The 20,051-nt window shown below is 34.4% G+C and overlaps 2 protein-coding genes across 2 annotated transcripts; both read right to left on the reverse strand.

Annotated features, from left to right (window-relative positions):
- Window positions 1–2,877: 2,877 nt before the first annotated feature.
- LOC131066517 (uncharacterized) lies at window positions 2,878–4,773 on the reverse strand. Its single transcript, XM_058001287.1, has one exon. It carries the CDS (start codon window positions 4,764–4,766, stop codon window positions 3,390–3,392), a length of 1,377 nt encoding a protein of 458 aa, XP_057857270.1. The 5' UTR covers window positions 4,767–4,773; the 3' UTR covers window positions 2,878–3,389.
- A 2,666-nt stretch (window positions 4,774–7,439) lies between these two features.
- Window positions 7,440–12,582, reverse strand: LOC131066519 (nucleobase-ascorbate transporter 2-like). Its single transcript, XM_058001288.2, has 8 exons — window positions 12,395–12,582; window positions 12,166–12,262; window positions 11,935–12,021; window positions 11,770–11,828; window positions 11,561–11,652; window positions 11,350–11,427; window positions 11,024–11,244; window positions 7,440–7,496 (listed from the first exon to the last, which is right to left on the reverse strand). The coding sequence occupies exons 1-8, from the start codon at window positions 12,565–12,567 to the stop codon at window positions 7,440–7,442; spliced, it is 864 nt and encodes a 287-aa protein (XP_057857271.2). The 5' UTR covers window positions 12,568–12,582.
- Between the last annotated feature and the right edge of the window lie 7,469 nt (window positions 12,583–20,051).

The following is a 20,051-nucleotide window of genomic DNA, read 5'->3' on the forward strand; positions in this document are numbered from 1 at the left end:
GACTTGGAGGTCTTGGAGCATAGCTAGACCTGGTGAGGTTGGTGGAATTGAGCAACACCAACTAGGTGAAGTGTGAGCAAGCTAGGTAGCCCTATCAAGTCCCTCCAAAATTCAGCCATTAATCAGCCTACTAGATTATGTCCCCCGAGCCTTGAAGGCATGTTCGACCCCACTTGAGTATTTTTATAGGAACACTTGAGCCTAACAATTAATGGGGGGCTCTCTATATCAAGAGGGCAACATCGATGTGGTCTATAGCCCATGGCATGTGGTTTTTTACTCATCTGCATTTCTGCAATCTTTGTTCATTTATGATAGATTAAACAAATGCTTAATGATATTAAGTTTCCACAATTCATAATGAATTAATACATTTATGCTTCAGAGAAAATCTCCAAAATCCTCCAGAAAAAGGCCTTAAGTGTGCTTTCAAGCCCCTCTCCACGTTACATCAAAGGATTCCCTCACTCAAAGACACTAAAGACGTTCTTCAAGAAGCTGGTGTTTACAAAGTTATTTGTTCTTTTGGCACACCCTATATAGGTGAAACGGGGCACTCCTTCAACACTAGAATCAAAGAGCATTGTGTCGACATCAAGCATGAGTGGGTGTTTAAGTCAACCCTTGCTGAACATCCCTCTTCCACTAAACACCATATTTGTTTAGAAAACACCCAAATCTTGTTCAAGGAAGACAACTTCTTTAAGAGAAAACTTAAAGAATCCATTGAAATCAATAATCACCCCTTAAACCTCAATTGGGATGATGGGTGGAGCTTGAGCAGTTCTTGGACTCCCTTGTTATCTATCCTTAAGAATTGCCACCAACCTTCTTAGCTTTTAGCTCCTTGTGCGCTTCTTTTGGCCCTTTCCTTATCACTTGCCTCTTGTCTAGCCCTCTAGGTTAGTTTTGTTTCAGTTACCTTGTTCTCCCTCCCGTGGTTTTCATTTTCCTCTTGGTTCTTTCCCTCCCTTTAGGGTTCGTCCCTTGCTTGCTTGAGCTCCCTTGGGTCCTTTTTGTTGTTGGTCCTTGTTTCTTCCTTGTTGTGGGTAGGTTGACCTTTTAGTGTCCTTGCCTTTTCCCTCCTTTTGTTTATCCCTAGCTCGTTGCTCTCTTTTTGTTTTTATTTTCATTTTTTGGGCTTGTAAATTGTGGTTTTTCTTTTTCTCATCCTTAATTTTGTATGTTTTTGTTTGTATTATTTATGTGTATTTGCCTACACACACACACACACACACACACACACACATTCATGTTTATAAATATATGAATGTGTGTGTGTGTGTGTGTGTGTGTGTGTGTGTGTGTGTGAGAGAGAGAGAGAGAGAGAGAGAGAGAGAGAGAGAGAGAGAGAGAGAGAGAGAGAGAGAGAGAGAGTTTGTATTTATATTTTTCTCCTTGTTCCATATTTTATTGTGTTTTTTTTGTATTTATTGTTCTTTTGTTTATCCAGGTTTTCTATTTTTGTTTATTTATTTACATTTACTGTTTGTTTTATTGGTGTCTTTGGTCTTGCTCTTTTTTGTTGTTTTTTTTTCTTTCGTGTATATATATACGTATATACATATAATTTCATGTGTGTATACACACACACACACACACACACACTCTTTCTTTTTTGTTTTGTTTCTTCCTTTTTCTTTCTTTTTGTCTTATGTTTTGCTCTTAGTTCTCATCTTTCTTGTTATTATTTTTTTAAGTATATGGTAGGTTTTATTTTTATTTATTAATTTTTATTCTTTTGTTTTCTTTTTGTTATTTCTTTTTTAATTTGTCTTTGGTTCTTGTGCAACCTCCCTCCGGTCTCCTATTTAGACTATCTCTAGGTCCGCATCTGTCATTTTTATCTCCTTATGCTCTCTTTTTATCATGATGATGGATCACAAAGTGTGATTCGAAACAATGATGCAAAAAATATGTACACAATCTAATCCAGAAGCATTTGTATTAAACAAATGTCATGAAAGAGCATTAAGTATAAATAATAAAATTTAATTTATAGTAATAGTCCTGGCTATTCCCAACCCATCAACAACTATTCATTGGGTTTCAACTAGACCCCTTATTATTGATAAATGACAAACTACCACTCGGACCGGATGGAAACTCTATGCTAAGAATATATTAAGAATTAAATATACAATAAATGATAAATTATTGTAATAAAAGATCACATCTCTAAAGAGAAATACAAAAAATATACTAAGAATTTACATAAAATAAATTGAGGAGAGTTGTGATTCCTATTAAATATGATTCAACGATTCTTCAATGTCGTTAGTATAAGTTTGTATAATCTTTATTGTCTAGGTAGTTTTATGTTAGTAGTATATTGGCTCTTTTGTGTTCTCCTAATTTAACTTTTTTTTTTGGGTTTTCTATGTAATCATATATTTTTCTATCTTTTACAAATAATAATATTCTAAATGAATTTTTATATTAAATATACAATTATTTAAATTTATTTAATGTTATTAATTATATTTAAAAAAAATGTTTGTAAAGCATTCAAATTTTATATTTTTAATATTTTTTAAAAGAAAGATATATTAAAAAAAATAGTAAATTTTAAATTTTAAATTTCAATTTTTTAATTTATCACAACAAATTATCAACACAATTACATTGACAGACAAAATCAATCATTTTCATAACCTCTCAACAATGTATTGCAGCGTATTCAAATGTTGAGAGTTGCATAAATAACTATTCAAATCTTTATAGTTCAAAATATGATATTTCACTATTAATTATCTATTTCAAATAAAATTTTTATACCAATGATATTGAAGAAAATTCACCTTTTAAAAAAATTTATAAATATTATCTCCTGATTAAACTTCAAATTGTCAAATATGAATATGCATATGGATGCGGTAATGAAGTTTATAACAGATAATCTTTAATACATCCCTTAATTAGCATTGGGAGCATCGAAAGATCAGGGCTAACATTCACGAAGTATACTCGAATCAATTTGAATCGTAACTCTCTACATGGCTTCTCCTGTCAACATACCTATTGCATCATTGAATGATGCCAATGCTGGGTTTATCCCCGGAAGCTGTGGATCTTTGGGAAGAATATTTGGATCTTTCTTCTTATCATCTACTGATCAGGGTGGATTTGAGAGTAGAACGTGAGGGGCTGTACGCCTTAAAATGAGTAAATTCCTAGCATGATCATCTTGGTTGGTGTTTTTGATTCTATAAATATATTAACAAATCCTCTAAAAGATGACAGTTTTTTGCTTCCACAGACAACATTCCTCCACCAGGGCAGGATGTTGATGCATAATGGCTGATTACAGTCTGCCAACCAATAACAAAGTGCTTGTAGTTTGCAATTCAGATCTCTAAGTAGTCTGCTCATCAGGAAATCTCTGGTACTTAGAAACCTTCATTCCTTTGACATGCTGGATTGCACTCATTGAATAAGGCCTCAAGAATTCCCATATCCTGTAAAGGCTGTGAGTGATTTGGACCACCTAAATCATCATTTTGGTGCAGCCAGAAGTCTTCACAAGACAAAGCATTTGCACTGGCATCAATCATTTCCTTAATGTTTGGATTTCCCATTTCCATACAAAACCAATCACAAATCTTCCCAAAACCTGGATATGGGACCTCTTCGATCTTAATAAAGCTCAGGTTGTCTATGACATCTTTACATTGCTCCAACATAGAATGTGGCATTCCAATTTCACCATAACCCAATTCAATTGCAGAGGACCCAGATGAAGAACAAGGTTCAATTTGCTGGATTCTAGCAGTGGACCCAGATGAAGAACAGGGTCCACTTTTTCTAGCAATGTCCTCCCCTTCAATTATAGAGAATTCAGGGACATTAGAGCATTGGGCATTAGGAAGATCTTCAAAGGGGCTTGCAGCTTGAAGAGGGATAGAATGTGGCATTCCAAGTTCACCATAGCCCAATTCAATTGCCAAGGACCCAAATGAAGAACAAGGCTCAATTTGCTGGATTCTAGCAATGGACCCAGATAAAGAACAGGGTCCACTTTGTCTAGCAATGTCCTCCCCTCCAATTACAGAGAATTCAGGGACATTACAGCACTGGGCGTTTGGGGAATCTTCAAAGGGGATTACTTGAAGAGGAGTAGACAGGGGAATCATGGCAATATTTTTTTCAAGCACAGAGGCAAAACTGGCTAGATTGTCCTCATGATTTTCAGAACAAAGATCAATTTGTGGGACTTCAGAGAATTCAGAACTTACAACAGCAGACTTGGGTATAGTTCCCATAGGAAGAGAATCAGTAGTAGTACAGACCTTATTAATCTGAGGATGGTTGAGCCTAGCACAGGGGCCATAAATCATCCTAGCAGCAAAGTCATAAGCAAGGGCAGCTTCCTCAGCTGTAACAAAGGTACCAAGCCATAGCCTGTCTCCTCTATTGGGCTGTCTGATCTCTGCAACCCATTTCCCCCAAGTTCTCTGTCTAACCCCCCTGTAATTACAATGGGCATTATCTGGCCCCCCTTTCCCCTTCATACACCCCTTCTTGGACCCCTTAGCAGGAGCTTTCTTCACCATTTCAGCATCACTGTGAGCCCATTTGGCAAGCTTGAGGGCTACACTCATCTTCCTCTTCCCCTTCCTCCCTCTGACAACCATTGTGAAAAACCTCAACCAGATCTTAAGCCAAGAGTAGTAATCTCGAGCAATTAAATAGCAATGAGCATAACGTGAACAACCCAATTGAACAAGATCAGTGTTCTCAAAAAACTGTTTCTTTCTCCCGGGCATAGCTGCTCAATTGCTTAGCTCTTAAAACGTGTTCTAAAACCCTCTAACCAAATAAGGTGAGAAAAAACTTGTGGCCCAATGAACAGTGTGAAAAACCCTAAACCCAGAATTTAAATTTATAATTAAACCACAGACTACAGTGGACTCTGAACATGGTATTTGGGTTTTGAAGAAGTTCGAGAGTCGAAACATTGGGAGTGGGACCGCGTGCACTCAATGTTCTTGCTTACGTCATTGATGACATAAGAAATTTCCCGCACAAATAGCTCGAACTTTACCGTACCTAGTAAAACCTTGCATCTTTTGGTTTTTATTTGTTTGTTTTTTGTGTTTTTTTTTTCACTTTCAAACTGGAAATTTATTATACTTTAATGTAAAACAGTTTTAATACTTTACGGAGGATGCGAGGGAAACAAAAGTTGCCGCGGGTTAATCTCTGTATTCCGTGGGTTTCATTACTATAGAATTTTATGGATGGGACGGGAAGTCTTACACCATGGGAAGCATTTATTTTTTGTTGATTGACTATTTTGATTTTTTAAAATTTAGGTAGTTGTAAGACTTGAAGTTTTGAGGTGGTTTATTATAAAAAATTATACGTTAGTAAAATGGTATTATTTTTAAGATTATTTAGATAAAGATATGATGTATAGTTTATTTTTAATAAATAGTATTAGACTACATTTCAAAGTCATGCACAACAATTTAAGATTGGAGAAGCAAGAAATCTAAAGAGTTCTAAAGATCAACCATTCAAAATATTACAATCTTAAAGTAATTAAGCATTTAGAGATAAAAGCTCAACAACATGTGACAAATTACAATTATCTAGCTTCAAACCCCATCAAACGTTTGTAAAATGACCACTTTTTGCTTCATTGATTCTTAACCATCGAGCCCCCCCTAGCTAGGTGATTTAGTTAAAGCAAAGTGTGCAAATTTATCTTGTTGAACAATTGTTAGAGACTAACCACATTATGAAGAAGAGGTGGGAGAAGGATGATGGCCCAATAAAGGATGAAGAAATCATCTTACATGACTATTGGAGCAATGGCAAGAACTATTGTTGTGACCTCAACTTTGTTCATTTAAGTTTTCTACATAGATTACTAACCATAAAGATCCTCCTAGCAAGGTGAAAGAATTAAACAAGGTGCGTGGAAATTTGTTTGCCAATTGATGGAGCCCAACCACATTGCTAAGAAACATAGAAGAGAAGGATGATGGCCCAACAAAGAATGAAGAGACAACCCTACATGACTATAGGATTAATATTAACGAAAAATTATTTTTGCAACCTCAACTTTGGCCCCTACATGTAGAGAATGAACATGAGGTTGATCACAATGTGGAAAAGTAGGTGGAACATGAGTAATTGTATAAGGCATGTTGCTCCAATATTTCAATAGAGTTTGGAGATGGATCATCTCCAAAATGACCTTGCTTGCATTTGAATTGAGATAATCATAATTTGTCACTATAAATAGAGAACAAATCAATTAATATGTAAAGTACAAAATTTTCTTTCTTCCCAAATACAAAAAATAATCTCACTTGGAAAGTGTGCTAAATCTATGTGAATTTCACAGCATAGGCGAATCCCCTAGAAGAATATTAGGCCAACTAAATAGCCTAGGTCAAAAGGGTTTGAATAATTTGTGAATCTATGACCAAGTTGACATAGCTCTATTATAGAACCAAAAACACATACTTGGTGGTATTTGTTGGTTTAGAGAAAAGACACTATTGGTTTTACACTCCCAAGTGGACCAAGTGTTTCCCCACATATAAGCCCTGGTAAAGAATTCATTAGGAAATGCAGACAAAATTGGGTTCAAGAATGGTGTTCTCATGCATGCAAAATTTAGCAAGTCATGTAGCTTCTTGGCATCAGGTTAGAATGCAAATTATAAGAAAACAATAGAACACAAGGAAAAGGCTCTATGGTTATGGTTGTGGAAATTGATCTACTTAGCATGAAAATAAACTAACTTGAAAGAAAACTATTTGATTAACTTGTATAAGAAACATTAATTTATACAATAAAAAGTAGCAAACAAATGGAAGTTGTTTATGTTGTTCTAGGTTGATTACAGTGTTTTAGATGCCCTCAATTATATATAAACTAAAGGAGCGACAATCAAAACAATTAGCAATGGAAAAGACAAAATAACTACTTTAAAAAAAATTATAAAAGTTGTCAACTTATAAATAGATAAATTGTCAAATTATAGTAGTGAAAAATTCCCTAAAACAATTTTATCAACCAAAATTTAAAGAATGTTTAACATTGATATTTGAAAAGAAAAAAAAAGGATTTCAATAGAGAAGTGGGTTTAACAAAAAAAAAATGAAAAGAAAGGAACTTTGAGTGAGAAAGCATTTTTGGTTAAAGAAAGCAACTTTACAAGAATATCAGTTTTGACAACAAAGTAAGTTTTGTAGAAATTATTATGAATAAAGATCAATTTCATCTTAAGAATAAGCTTTAGTTTTATTTTTTTGATTGGTAGTTATGAGTATATTTTATTAATGTAAAAGTAGTTTAATGCATAAAAGATATCAAAATCAAAATCATGGATTAACCTTTGTATCAGTCTCTGATCTAGAAAATACTTGTAACACCTATACCACGCAAACCACAAGATGCTAACCATAAACCTACACATAAAATTAACACCCTACCTGCATATAGTCAACTATCCGACCACCACCAAGATGTGGCTTTTGCTGCCACAATTACATTATACAATATTTAAACAAGAAATAGGCCCTACAACCATCCACCCACAAGATGAAACAAAAACTAAGACAAAATTGTAGACTTTTCTTCTTTTTACCCAGTCCATTAACCCAATAATCTTCGGGAGTGAATTTTGTTTTCTTCTCTGCATCCTTCTACTTTGCATCTGTTCCAACTATAGCTCCACTTCCCTCTTACGAACAAAGTCCTTTAAAGCCTCCCAACCCACACATGCCTCCTTCGTCCAAGCATCACAATTAGCTCCATCATTCCAAAGGATGAAGGGCCTATACTTAGCGTCATTTCCATCTTGCATTATACCTTCTCCAAACTATTGTCACAATCCTTTACCCACTTTTTCTCTTGCCATAATAGAGGTCATCCGACACAAAGAGTGATCTGGGACAAATACTCGTGCCACCCACACCACCTCCTCCTTCGAGCCAAACACCAACCCCCACGCAACTACCATGAAGATAATATTGGTGTTTGTTCTGTAACGAAACTCCAACCTCAAGTACTCCTCACCAAGCAACACTTTCATAATCTGCAAGAAAATGAGGTCATCAATTTTAAACAAACCCTAGAGCCTTTTCTTTGAAATTTTACCAAAAAACGCAAGTTATTGTTTAATGGAATGAAACGAAAAATTCACCTCTATGCTCGCTATTTTTTGCTCTCTGGTCACCACCCCTATCACAATCTCAATTGCTTCCTCTACACACCTCAACTCTGGGAGTACAAATCGGTCACCCATCCTTGCATTAAAATAGACCACATCACCCCTTGTCAAATCCACATTTGATGATCATTAAGCCATTCTCCTTCGATAGTGTATGATTCAAACTTCAGCTAGCTCCACTCCTCGATAATCCTCTCAAATGCCTTCACCGCCCACCTCATGCAATAATGTAGACGATTTGGAAAGTGCATCACCTAGATCATTGCCTTCTCTTAACACATGAGAAATTTAAAAATAAAGGAAGGTTTGTAATTCCAATTTTATTAATTGAATATATTTGTTGATTTTCCATAAAGTTGCCTCGCCTTTCATAATAGCATTAACAATTATTTGTGAATTACCCTTCAAATGCAAACAAGGATTCGATAGATGTTGTACCATCCTCACTCCCCACAATACTACCTGCAACTTTGCTTCATTGTTTGTGCCATCTACTAATCTCCTTGCCCCAATAACTAGGATATCACCTTACCAATCTTGAGAAACAAATCCAACCCCAGAAGGCCCCTTGATGCCCTGTTGAAGTTCACCTTAACCCAACCTTCCTTGGGCTTCTACCATTCAATTCCTACCCTTAATTCCCCTTTCCCCAACTTCTTTTCTGGATCCACCGAGGAAAGCCCATTAATGGGCAAGAATAAGCTTCAATTTAATAATGTGAATGTTTTCTATTCCTTTCAAGGATTATTATGACAAGTCTATTTAGAAAACCCCTCTTGAACCTTCAATGAGCAATATAAAACTTGAAAATGAATGATAATGCAATTGGGGAAAGTGATTTAGTGTTTTGGGGAGGAATATGAGGTGTGATTTATTAAGTAGGATTAACTCAAACCATTGTTCGTAAATATAAAAGCATATTTCTTTAAATTGAGTGAGAAATATATAAATGCTAGAGATTAATTTGTTATAATGTTGCTAGGATAAAAATAAGAAATTGTGTCTTAATAATATTGAACAATATAGATAAATTATTTGATTAAAGAATTGTCAAGATTGAAAATTTGTTTGAAATTAAAAAAAAAATGAAAATTAATTAAATTAAGATTAATATAGCCTAAAAATGTATTCAAATATACTTATTTCTAATGTACAATATCATAATTAACTCAATTATGATTAACTAAGCTGAAAAGAAAGGCAAAACTACAATATTAACCTTTTATGATTGTGGAGTTTTATCCTAATTTCAGAAGACTACTATCTAGAATTTTCCAAGAGCTTGAGAAATTGTTGGGGATTGATGAAAGTAACTAAAAAAGGGATAAAAATAGTGGAAAGAGCAATTGATTGTGTTTGCAATAGAGTTAATAATGATTGGGCATTGGTGCCTCATTTTTTATTTTATTTTTGCCTTCTACAAAATATTTGAGGGTGTATTTATATTTGAGAACGGTGCTATGGAGAGGTGGGATAATAAGGAAGTGAAGTAGGTCATTTAAGGAAAATAAAACAAGTCCATACAATGGTTGTTTAATTCTTAAAGTTATCATATATATGTTTTACTCAAAACCATTAATCTTAATAAGAAATAATTTTAACAAGAGCTGCACTGCAGCGAAAGTCCTGCCAAAATGCCAGCAGGATAGTTTTGCAAATCAGGGACCAGCTTCCGGCTTCTGTGTAAGCAAATTATGCTTGAAATAATGCTTAAAATAGCATATTCTGGGAAGGATAATGTTCTTAATCATTAGAGCATTCCAAGGTAAACAACTTTGAAGGTGGTTATCTAAGTTTTACTACATAATGGATTACATACAACAAGAATTCATCATTTCATCTATTTATGAGCTGATTTTGCACTGTTAACTACCCATAGCAACAATTCAAAAACAACATACACAAACCACATACAAATAACAGGCATCCTCACAAATTATTATGGAGAATCATTCGCCATTTTAAAAATACACTTAATCTCTTAGGATCCAAGCAAATGAAGCGAATTCAACATAAAACACATGGTCTACCATAGACTTGTGTCGAAGATGGCTTAGTGACCTAGTTGGTAATGACGGGTCTAACACGTTTCACAATTTTTGTGAGATTGAATGAAGTGCAAAGTTTTGCATGATCTCAATCATTTATTTAGACTACACTATGTAGTAGTGTATGGAATGTTACAGAAGCATTGGATTAATTTAGCATCCAGTTGAAGGTTTACATACTTTTATGGTTCCGGTCTTGGTTCTAGGTATCAAAGAATTCATGTTCTTACCTGTAAATAATGTAGTAGCATCTTTGGTTTTGCAGGGATCTAACAAATACATTGAGTACCATCATCTACAGGGACAAATAAGATCACTGTCCATTGTTCTTCCATATTCATTTTGGACTCAAAATTGGGGGTCAATTTAAGGAGATATGTTCTTGTTATGGTTACTCCTCACAGGCATAAAAAGGGCATTAGTAGTACATATGAAACAGAAACAGGACTAGATCATTACAGAAAAAAAGAAATCAGTTTTTCCAACTTGTTGCAATGCCATTTGCAGAAATTTTGCAACCAAACATTAACATATTTATGGGTTATCTTTACTAAAATTAGCCAAAAAACCATATTTGGCTTGATATGCTAGAAAGAAATACCAGGAGATTTAAAAAAAAGGAAAGATCTTGTCAGTGTTGGATCTTTATTAGATTAATTCTTAAGTAGTTATACTGCTCTAACAAATGAAGCATTAAAGAGCAGTTGGAAAATCATTTGCTACTTACTAAATTGAGCTAGAATACAATTTTTTTGACAGATTAGGATGAGCATGTCAAACTCACCCATCTAGCCCCTGTATGAACAGGTCCATGGAAAGGATAAGGAAATTTAGAAGAAGATACCATCAGGCCTTGAGAAATAACCAACTTGGCTTTTTGTGTCGTATCAAATTCATTAAAGTACTGAGAGATGGACAATCCAAGGAACAAAGAAACTCCAGTAATGAACAGGTTCCGCAGAGAGTTCATTTTTGTGAACTGTAAAAAGGAAAGACCAATTGCCGTTGGAATAGACACAACAACAGAGACCATATTTAGAGGCTGAAAAATATTTAAAACTGGGTGCAAAGACCATTGCTAGATAATGAGATTGAAAAATATTGGCTTACCAACTAGCCCGAATATAACACAATACAACGCAGCAAAAATTGGGAAAGGTATTGATGCAAAGAGGGCTCCGAATTTTCCTGTATCAGCAAACAAATACAGTAACAAATGTGACAAAATAACAATACATATGACCCTGTGCAAGCCACATTGGAAATTTTAAAATACCCCTAGGGCTCTATCACCCTATCCCCAAACAAAAGGACCCCCTACCTAAGATTGAAAATAATATCATGAACCCTGTAGAAATCTGCACCACACGGCGGCTACCAACTCGAGTTACCCCAAGAAGTCCAATATTCTCACTGAAACAAGATGGCATGGTCCCAGGCTGTAAATTTTGATTGCCAGTCATAAGCCCTAGAAAAAACAACAGGTTCTAGAATTTAAAAGAATAGAGATGAAAGCATTATCCTTCTTACATTGAAACTATTGAACCAGTTCCTGTTCCAAAAAGACCACCCAGGAGTATCCCAATGCCCTGTTAGAAGCCATAGTATAAAAAATTATGTCATTCATGTGTGGAAGACAACAAACTTGAAAAAAGTGGAAGATATGTCGCTAAAGATCACATCTTAAATTCATACCTGCCAACCAATGCCACGACTAAGAACATATGCTGGAGGAGGTGTCGCACTGGCAAGCCTGGATGCAGCCAAGTATGCTACAGTTGACTGAAATTATAATTGAAAAAGTAGATTATTATGAAACAAGGGTAGCTTGTGTGAGACTAATAATAATCAAGAAATGATAGAATAGACCAGCCCCTTTGACGTGATGAATTATGAAAAAATGATCCAAAGCAAAGTATATATCACCTCAATCATGGAAACTAAAACTAGAGCCATCATTCCAAATGTATGGCCAGCATTAAAGGTAGGGGCTCCCCATTGAAGTGGGTAGGGAAATTTCACCCTGCAGTTGTTGAAGTCACTCTTATTTTAAACCTTTATTACAGGTTTGAATGCAGTTCATAAAATACCGAAGACAAACTCATCAAGACATCAAACATGGCCTTTAAACAGATCAAAGCATAAAATTCCTTACCAGGGAGTGGATGATAATAGGTGTGATTGATCAGTACGGCAATGGACTTTTGTTAAATCAGAACTGCGCTTGTAAGCTCCACTCGCAGTCAATAGATGTGCATATGCCCAAAAAAGGGCCACACATAAAAGCACTCCAAAACGTTCAAAAACTAGCAGATCTTTTACACGCATATACCTCAAATATTGCATCACCAAAATACTACAAATACTGCATCACTAAAATGTTATGTGAAAACATATAATCAGATAAATAATTTCATAAGCCTTACAAACTTATTTAAAGAGACTCCCTTGAGCCTTGATCACTGATATACCAGAGCAAAGGCGATGAATACAATAAGTGCTAGTAGAACCGTGCAATTATAAATGGTTTTCTACAATTTGTTAATCCATTCAATTATATATGGCTTTCCTGCAAGACCTTGAAATATTCTACAATTTGTTAATCCATTCCTTTTAAAAACATGGGTCCTACTAGAACAAAAAAACAGCAGCACACAGTGGGGTGATTGCCTGTTGACAGGCTATAGCAGCAGAGCACCTAGCTCATTGTTCAGAAAATGTCTATAATGGTGTATGAAATAGAAATGTAGGATAATCGAAGGAAAAAGTTGAGATCCCTGTCAACAAGGCACTCACACTGCAGTTTGGCTACGTGAATCATCCTGCAAGGTGCCACGTACACCACTTAATTTCCACCTTCCAAAGCCTGTGGTCTTTTCTTTCGAGGTTCTGCTAAATCTACAGTCTGTAACACTCTGCCAGAGACCTTGGGAAACATGCGTTCTCTCGTCTCATACTTCCCATTTTCCTTCTGACAATCTCTTGCGACCGAATTCAGTCCAATCAAATCTCAGAAAAATAATTTTCTGAGATTTTAAACTTAAAAAACTTGCATGTTTCTTAGATTGAACATAGCACCAAAGAAGGAAAAATGAAATTCTAATCTCTTATTGGTTGCAGCTGTTAAAGATTAATCAGGAGTTAATGTTTAGCCCCTCCGCTATGTAGGCAGGAACTATGTAGGCAGGAACTAAAAAGGCACTGTGGAAGTTATGAGATCATTAAATATAATTAAACTTGAAAATGAAAGGAAATATAATTAAACAAAGTGAAATTTGGATGGGGGTGAGGTGTGAATTATCAAATGAGTCCAAACAAAACCTCTAATACCTGATTATGATAAATAAAAAAAGTAAATTTTCTTAAAACCAACAAGAAAAAAGAAATGCAAGAAAATTTCTTAGTTGCAATGTTGTTAGGACAAAAAGATAAAACATTTCTTTGTTGTTGATTTGATAAAAAATATATGTAAAAATAAGATCTTGAACTTCAATGGTGTGGTTTAATACAAAAGCGAAGAGAATGGACTTGTATCCTTAGATGTGACCACATTCTCTTTTACTTTGTGTAAAACTCTAGCTAGAATTTGGAGAACCAAATGAGGATTGATACTAAAATATAGATAAAGTGAAACAAATAAAAACTAACAATAGTTGCAAGATTATTTCTAATGGCTAAGTAACATTTCCTTAATTTTTTTTTACCTATTGTAAGTTATTTGAGTGTACATTTATAATTAAGAAGAATGTTATGAAGATGTGGGTGAAGGAGGTGGAATTAGTTATTTTGGAAAGAAAAAATGAGGAAATAAAGTCATTTAGTACTCAAATATTTAATAATGACGACTTAGCCAAAAATAACACTTTTCAATAGACATCAATTTTAAAAAATCCTTAGTGATTACAAGATCACTATGAAAATTATGAAATCAATGTGCTAGTTTTGTAATTGTCACCTAAGGAAAACTAGTGGTTTTTCCTAGATCAACACAATAAAAGCAAACAAAAAAATTCCAAAAGAGAGGAAAGACTCTAAGGAATAGAAAGGAATATGAAACATATCAGAAGAGGTTTAGGATGATTGGTTGGTTGGGTTTATAATAGTTGCCAAATATTTTTGCCACTTTTTGTGCCATTTAAGGTTTTGAGGGTGTCCTCGTCATTAAACTCATAAATGTTGACCTGTGTATTTTTTGGTACTTATAATTAGCCATAGTCTATATGCTCATGCTACAAGCTTGAATCGAATAATGAAGAGATCATATCTCATTAAACTTCTATCTCACTAACAAATAAGCAATGATTCATTCATATCCTTTGTTTGTAATTATGAATTGGGTTTGAGCATGAACAATTTCTAATATTGTCAACATGAATGGTTGGGTTGCATTAAAAAAATTGGTGCATACGTGGAGACACAATATATTTTGGGAAAGGTTTGTTGTACACCTTGCAAAATAATGTATAAATAAATAATCAATTGTGATGCATCTGGAGATGTGGATACCACATCGGTTTAGTATTCTTAGGAACAATTATATATTATATGATATATCAAGATTTAATGTGGGTGTCACATTCATAAAATATTTAATAGTAGAGTCACTTAGTAAAAAAATAATTTGGGGATCACTGTTTAGTGAGAGCATGGTTTCTAGGCGCATGATTTGTGTAATATCACTTTGTGGTTCTATGCAAGATTATTCTATAAAAGTAAATGCACTAGTAGTTATTGAGATTAGCTTGTATATTTTTTTAGCATTTTATTGGAGGTAGAATTGAACATCTACTACAAGTTGTATATGTGATTAGAGGAAGCATAGTTGGTATGTGTGGCTACATGGTTCTCATTTTCTTGTTCGTGTGGAGAAGTGCAACTAAGTTACTTGTTGTTTCAGAGGCCTTGCATTAAGACTATAGAACTGTATTATAATATTTTTCTTAACATAATACACAGAACTGTGTGGGTGCTTTTTGAGTCTAGGTTCTCCTTTGAAAGTGTTTTCTTAAGGTACATCTAGTGTTATATGGTATTCTTGTTATTCTTTTACACTGTGAATTATAAGCACTTGTTTTGTTTTATTTCTCTCATGACAATTATGTAGAATCGATATTTTGTTTAAAATTTCCTTTGAATTGGTATTAGAACATAGATTTTAGGTTGTGGGAGGATACATTCCTAGGATAATTGATCCTTTGTATGAGTGTATCTTGTGCATAGTTGAATTCATGATCATGTAGGATAAATATTTAATATGGAGTAGTCAAGATATTGTTGTAAACTCAAATTAATCCATAAACAAGAGTGTGGAAGATGATGAAATATCATAAGCATGAGATAGAAAATCTACAAGAGATCCTTCCTTATAAAGGTGAGAATGATGAGGTGAGAAGGTAGGAGTGAAACTCTAACTACCCCTCCAAGAATGAGACATGTATAGGTTTTTGTCGATAAGTGTTGGGGCACTTGGTGAGTACATATGAGGTGATACAAAGGGTGATATGTATCCCAAGTGAGCTTAAGTATAATGTGAATATGACTCTCCTAGGTAGGCTAAAAGTAACTAGTTTAGTACTAACTCTTTTTCACACTTACACCCCACCAAGTGATACTTAAGGGGAAAGATGATATGTTGAGAGGATGAATATCCAAAAAAGGGCCTGATAAGGTACTCACGTATAAATAATTATCTCTCACAAATGGAGAAAAGGAGAAAACCTAGTGGGTATTAAAATCCTCTCCAAAAGAGAGAAATGAGAAGGAAAAAACCTCCTAAAAAGCTGTCCCATGAAGATGAAGAACTTATAAATCATGAGTAAATTGTAAACTCTACTGAAGATGAAGTGATGGTATCTACTGAAATCAATGAACTTCCAAATAATATAGATCAAGATAAGAGATACAAAACACTCCATTAGTGATGCATAGTACACCGCTCAACCATGAATACACAGATGGATCGAAGGCTTACACAGTCTATGAAGATTGAGATGCAAATATTACTATGATCAAGGAACACAAACAAAAATGCACGAGTGACTTGTGGTACACTAAAATGTGAATGGTGTTGTACATAAGTATTAGAATCTAAAAAATATGATAAATACAAAAATATTCCCCAAATGGAGAGATGAAGAAAGTAGTTCTATGCGATCACCCCAAAAAGGTGAAGTTTGCTCCTTTGAAACCAAGGATGAATTAGCATTTAACTATGTGATTATACCACCCTTAATATTGAAAAGGATTAAATATAGGTAGATCAATTGGAATTGGACATAAAAGTGTGTACAAGAATGCAAAAGTAACATAAACCCCACTATGATGTACAAGTAATTGAAAAATGGTGGAAAAAATTCCAAGGTAGACATTCATGAGGCAAAAATCAATAGGATTGATTTTTATAATGACAAAAACTAAGGCACTAAACAACCCTCATTACACTTTATAACTTAATGCAAGCATAAAAGAGGCACAATAGATGTGCAAAATTCCCCCCCTAAGGAGCAAAAAATTAGTTTTGCAACATTTATATGATTGGATTTACAAACTATATAATTTTTTTAGATTTATCACAAGTTATTGTTATGAGGTGGATAATGAAGGCATAACTTCAGCATGCCTTTCAAACCTCAAAAATGATAAAATAAAAAATTGAAACCTCCATAAATTTTATAATGATATAATACCTTATTTTAGTACATTTATAGTTTCCAAAAGGTGGATTTTATGTATAAATCCCCCCAAAAAAAACAAATTTAGAATTTAGAATTCTACAATATACTCAATATAAACTAATAGTACCATTGCATAGAGCTTGAAAAAGTGACACTAAAAAAGGGTCTATATAAGCCCAAATGAACCTTATAAAATTCCAAAAATGGGAATTTTGTGCAAGCTATCCTTTGAGAACCACTATTTTAAGAAATATCCATACATAAAATTAGAAATAAACTAAATTGCTAGATAAAGCTTAAAATTTACACCATTTCAAAAAATTATACTTTTCAAAACACTTCTGCATGACCAACATTGTAAGTCTATTTACTACAAGGGAAGATGTAGTAGCCTCCATAGGTACCCAAAGTACCTTGCTTTATTTATTTGTTCCACTTTTAATTTTTTAATTTTTTAACAAATAAAAAACTCGTTATGATAAAAAAAATTGAGATTTATTTTTTGATATATAAAAGTGGCTAAGTGGCCACACCCATTACATAAAGGGCTTCAAAGAAGCTAAAAAAAATCCACCCCCATATACCAAGAAATGATTTATAGTGAGAGCCTCAAGGCCAAAAATACAAGTAAAATGGACCACTAATTGAACATACCCAAAAATATATTTTTACCAACAATCAACCTGCTTCCTCCTCGTTACTAACCCAACTATTTTCTAGAGGGGGCCTTACACGATTCCCCACACTAGTTAGCAACTTCAATAGTTCCATACCACTTGAATCTTCAACTTTCTTAGCTGAATCATTGCCCCCAACTTCCTAGATGACAATGGGGATCCAAGGGATATTATAAAATAGGGTGAGTCTCAAATAGGGGAAGAAAACCCAATTCTTGAAACTACATTTCTCCACAAAATTCATCATTTTTTTCCCTCCAATGGGCTCAAACCACTCATTCCATGAGCAAATTTTCCATTTCCCTATCTTCTTGTAACTCCAAGATCCATGCAAGAAACATGGATACAATATCTAAATTGATGTGGTATTAGAACATGGAGTTGATGTATGTGTCGTCAAGCACCATTTTGTTTGCTAGTAATACATCTAGGTTGCTATCATTAAACACATTTTGTAACCTTGCATCTAAGATGCGGCCTTGAAGGCCATCTATTTGTTTTCCACCTTGAGACTAATCATGGTATCCATGTGGAGACACAATGAGGCACATATCCATTTGTTTTCATTTCTAACACATCTCAAGCAAGGAATTCAAATGCATGAGGATTTATTCCTTTGTCTTGCCATTGATGCAAGCATCCTTTGTTAGCCAATCATCCCATTCTTCCCATTTCAATTCATGACAAACACAACTCAAATTCAATGACCATGCCACATCTGCCATGCCAATCACTCAATTGGCCAATCTATCCTCACAATTTCCCTCTCCATAGATATGAGAAATCTTCACATCTTTTAAGCCTAAAAGTGTGTCCCACATTTGACTCAAACCACTTCTTCAACTTCCAATTGAATGCATCTTTCTACTTAAGGGAATTGACTACTAACTGTGAATCACCTTCTAGGTGAATTTTTCTAAATTTGAATTTCTTGTATAACTACACCTCTAGCCATACAACCTAGAATTATGCTACGTTTATTTTTGCTATTAGCTAATTTTTTAGAGTCTTCCCCTCGGAATCTCAAATGATGTGACCAATCCCTGAGGGACTTGGGTTGCAACAAGGAGCACCATCAAAATTGAATTTGGCTCAATCCAAATAAGGTGGGACTTAATGTGTATGTGTTGTAAGCATGACATTGGGATCAATCCAACCAATCCCATAAATAGGGGAAGATTTTAATAAAAAATTAGGACAAAATATCATTTTTTTTTAAAATCACTTTGTGCTTTGTGCTAAGGTTATTATCCAATTTCTCTAGCCAAAAAACCCCTAGAAACAACTAACACCAAAAGTAGAAGTATTATATATGAATCTTGATTTTTCAATCCCTTTGAGTGTGATGGTAGTGTTCATTTCTTTGGAAAAGAGTGATGTAGATTTCTCATGACCTTCAAAACTTTGTTTCAAACATCCTAAATCGTGTCCATTGCATCCATGTTTAGAATCAAATATAGGTGTTATAATTTCTAAAGGAGAGGGTTTGTTCTTAGTGCTAAAATCTAAAGAGATCCCACCATCGTCGGGACATGTGTTGGAAGGAGAGGTGGGAATCAATTTAGAATAAGCTTGGATAAATGACACACGAGGCTCCTTCAAGGCTTCATTCTTAAATTAAGGGCTCTTATATCCATTAAAGGAATGTATCAAGTCTAATGCACCCCAATTCTTTTGTAAAGAAGCATCACTGATAGAAGACCGTGTTGTTGAAGAAATCATAGTATGAAAGGTAGATATACATCCTACTTTATCTTTAACAATATCATAAGGAGTATGATCAACTGTGGTGAAGAGTAGAAGAGACCTCTTTCATAGCATGGATCCATGGTCTACCTAGAAGAAGGTTATAACTAATATTGTTGGCAAGACATGAATAGGAGTAGGTAAAGTTAAAGGTCCTACTTTGATAGGTCATATGACTATACCAAGTGACTCTCTAGCAACATTATCAGAGCCACGAACACAAAGAGAATCAGGTTGACTATAAGTAATCCCAATTTATCTTATGACAACTCAACACGACAAATATTAAGTGCTAAACCATTATCAATTAAGGCACCTCTTATGTTTTTTTCATAAACACAAGGATTAATCATACGAGGATCATCTCTATTTGCAACCTCTATAAAAGGAAATTAATCTTATGATAATGTAGTATCATTTGGTTTAGAAGAAGGATGAGGAACCACCTTGTGTAAGGCTTCTTGGATCAACTTATGGTATGAAGGGGAAGTTTGAATCAAGTCCCAAAGGGAAATATTGGCTAAGCTATCATGGAGTTTTTCAACAAGATTAGGTTCCTTATCATAATGTTTCTTAGGATGAGGGGGGGAGGAAGATAAGTGAGAAGAACATTGGGATCTTTCTTGTTGTTTCTAAAGTTAGGCACTTCAATACCATATTTTGATGCTAATTTCTTTTCCATATCACTTCTTTCACATATCTATTTCACAACTCG

Source organism: Cryptomeria japonica, chromosome 3 (genome assembly GCF_030272615.1).
Source record: "Cryptomeria japonica chromosome 3, Sugi_1.0, whole genome shotgun sequence".
Classification (NCBI taxonomy): Eukaryota; Viridiplantae; Streptophyta; class Pinopsida; order Cupressales; family Cupressaceae; genus Cryptomeria; species Cryptomeria japonica.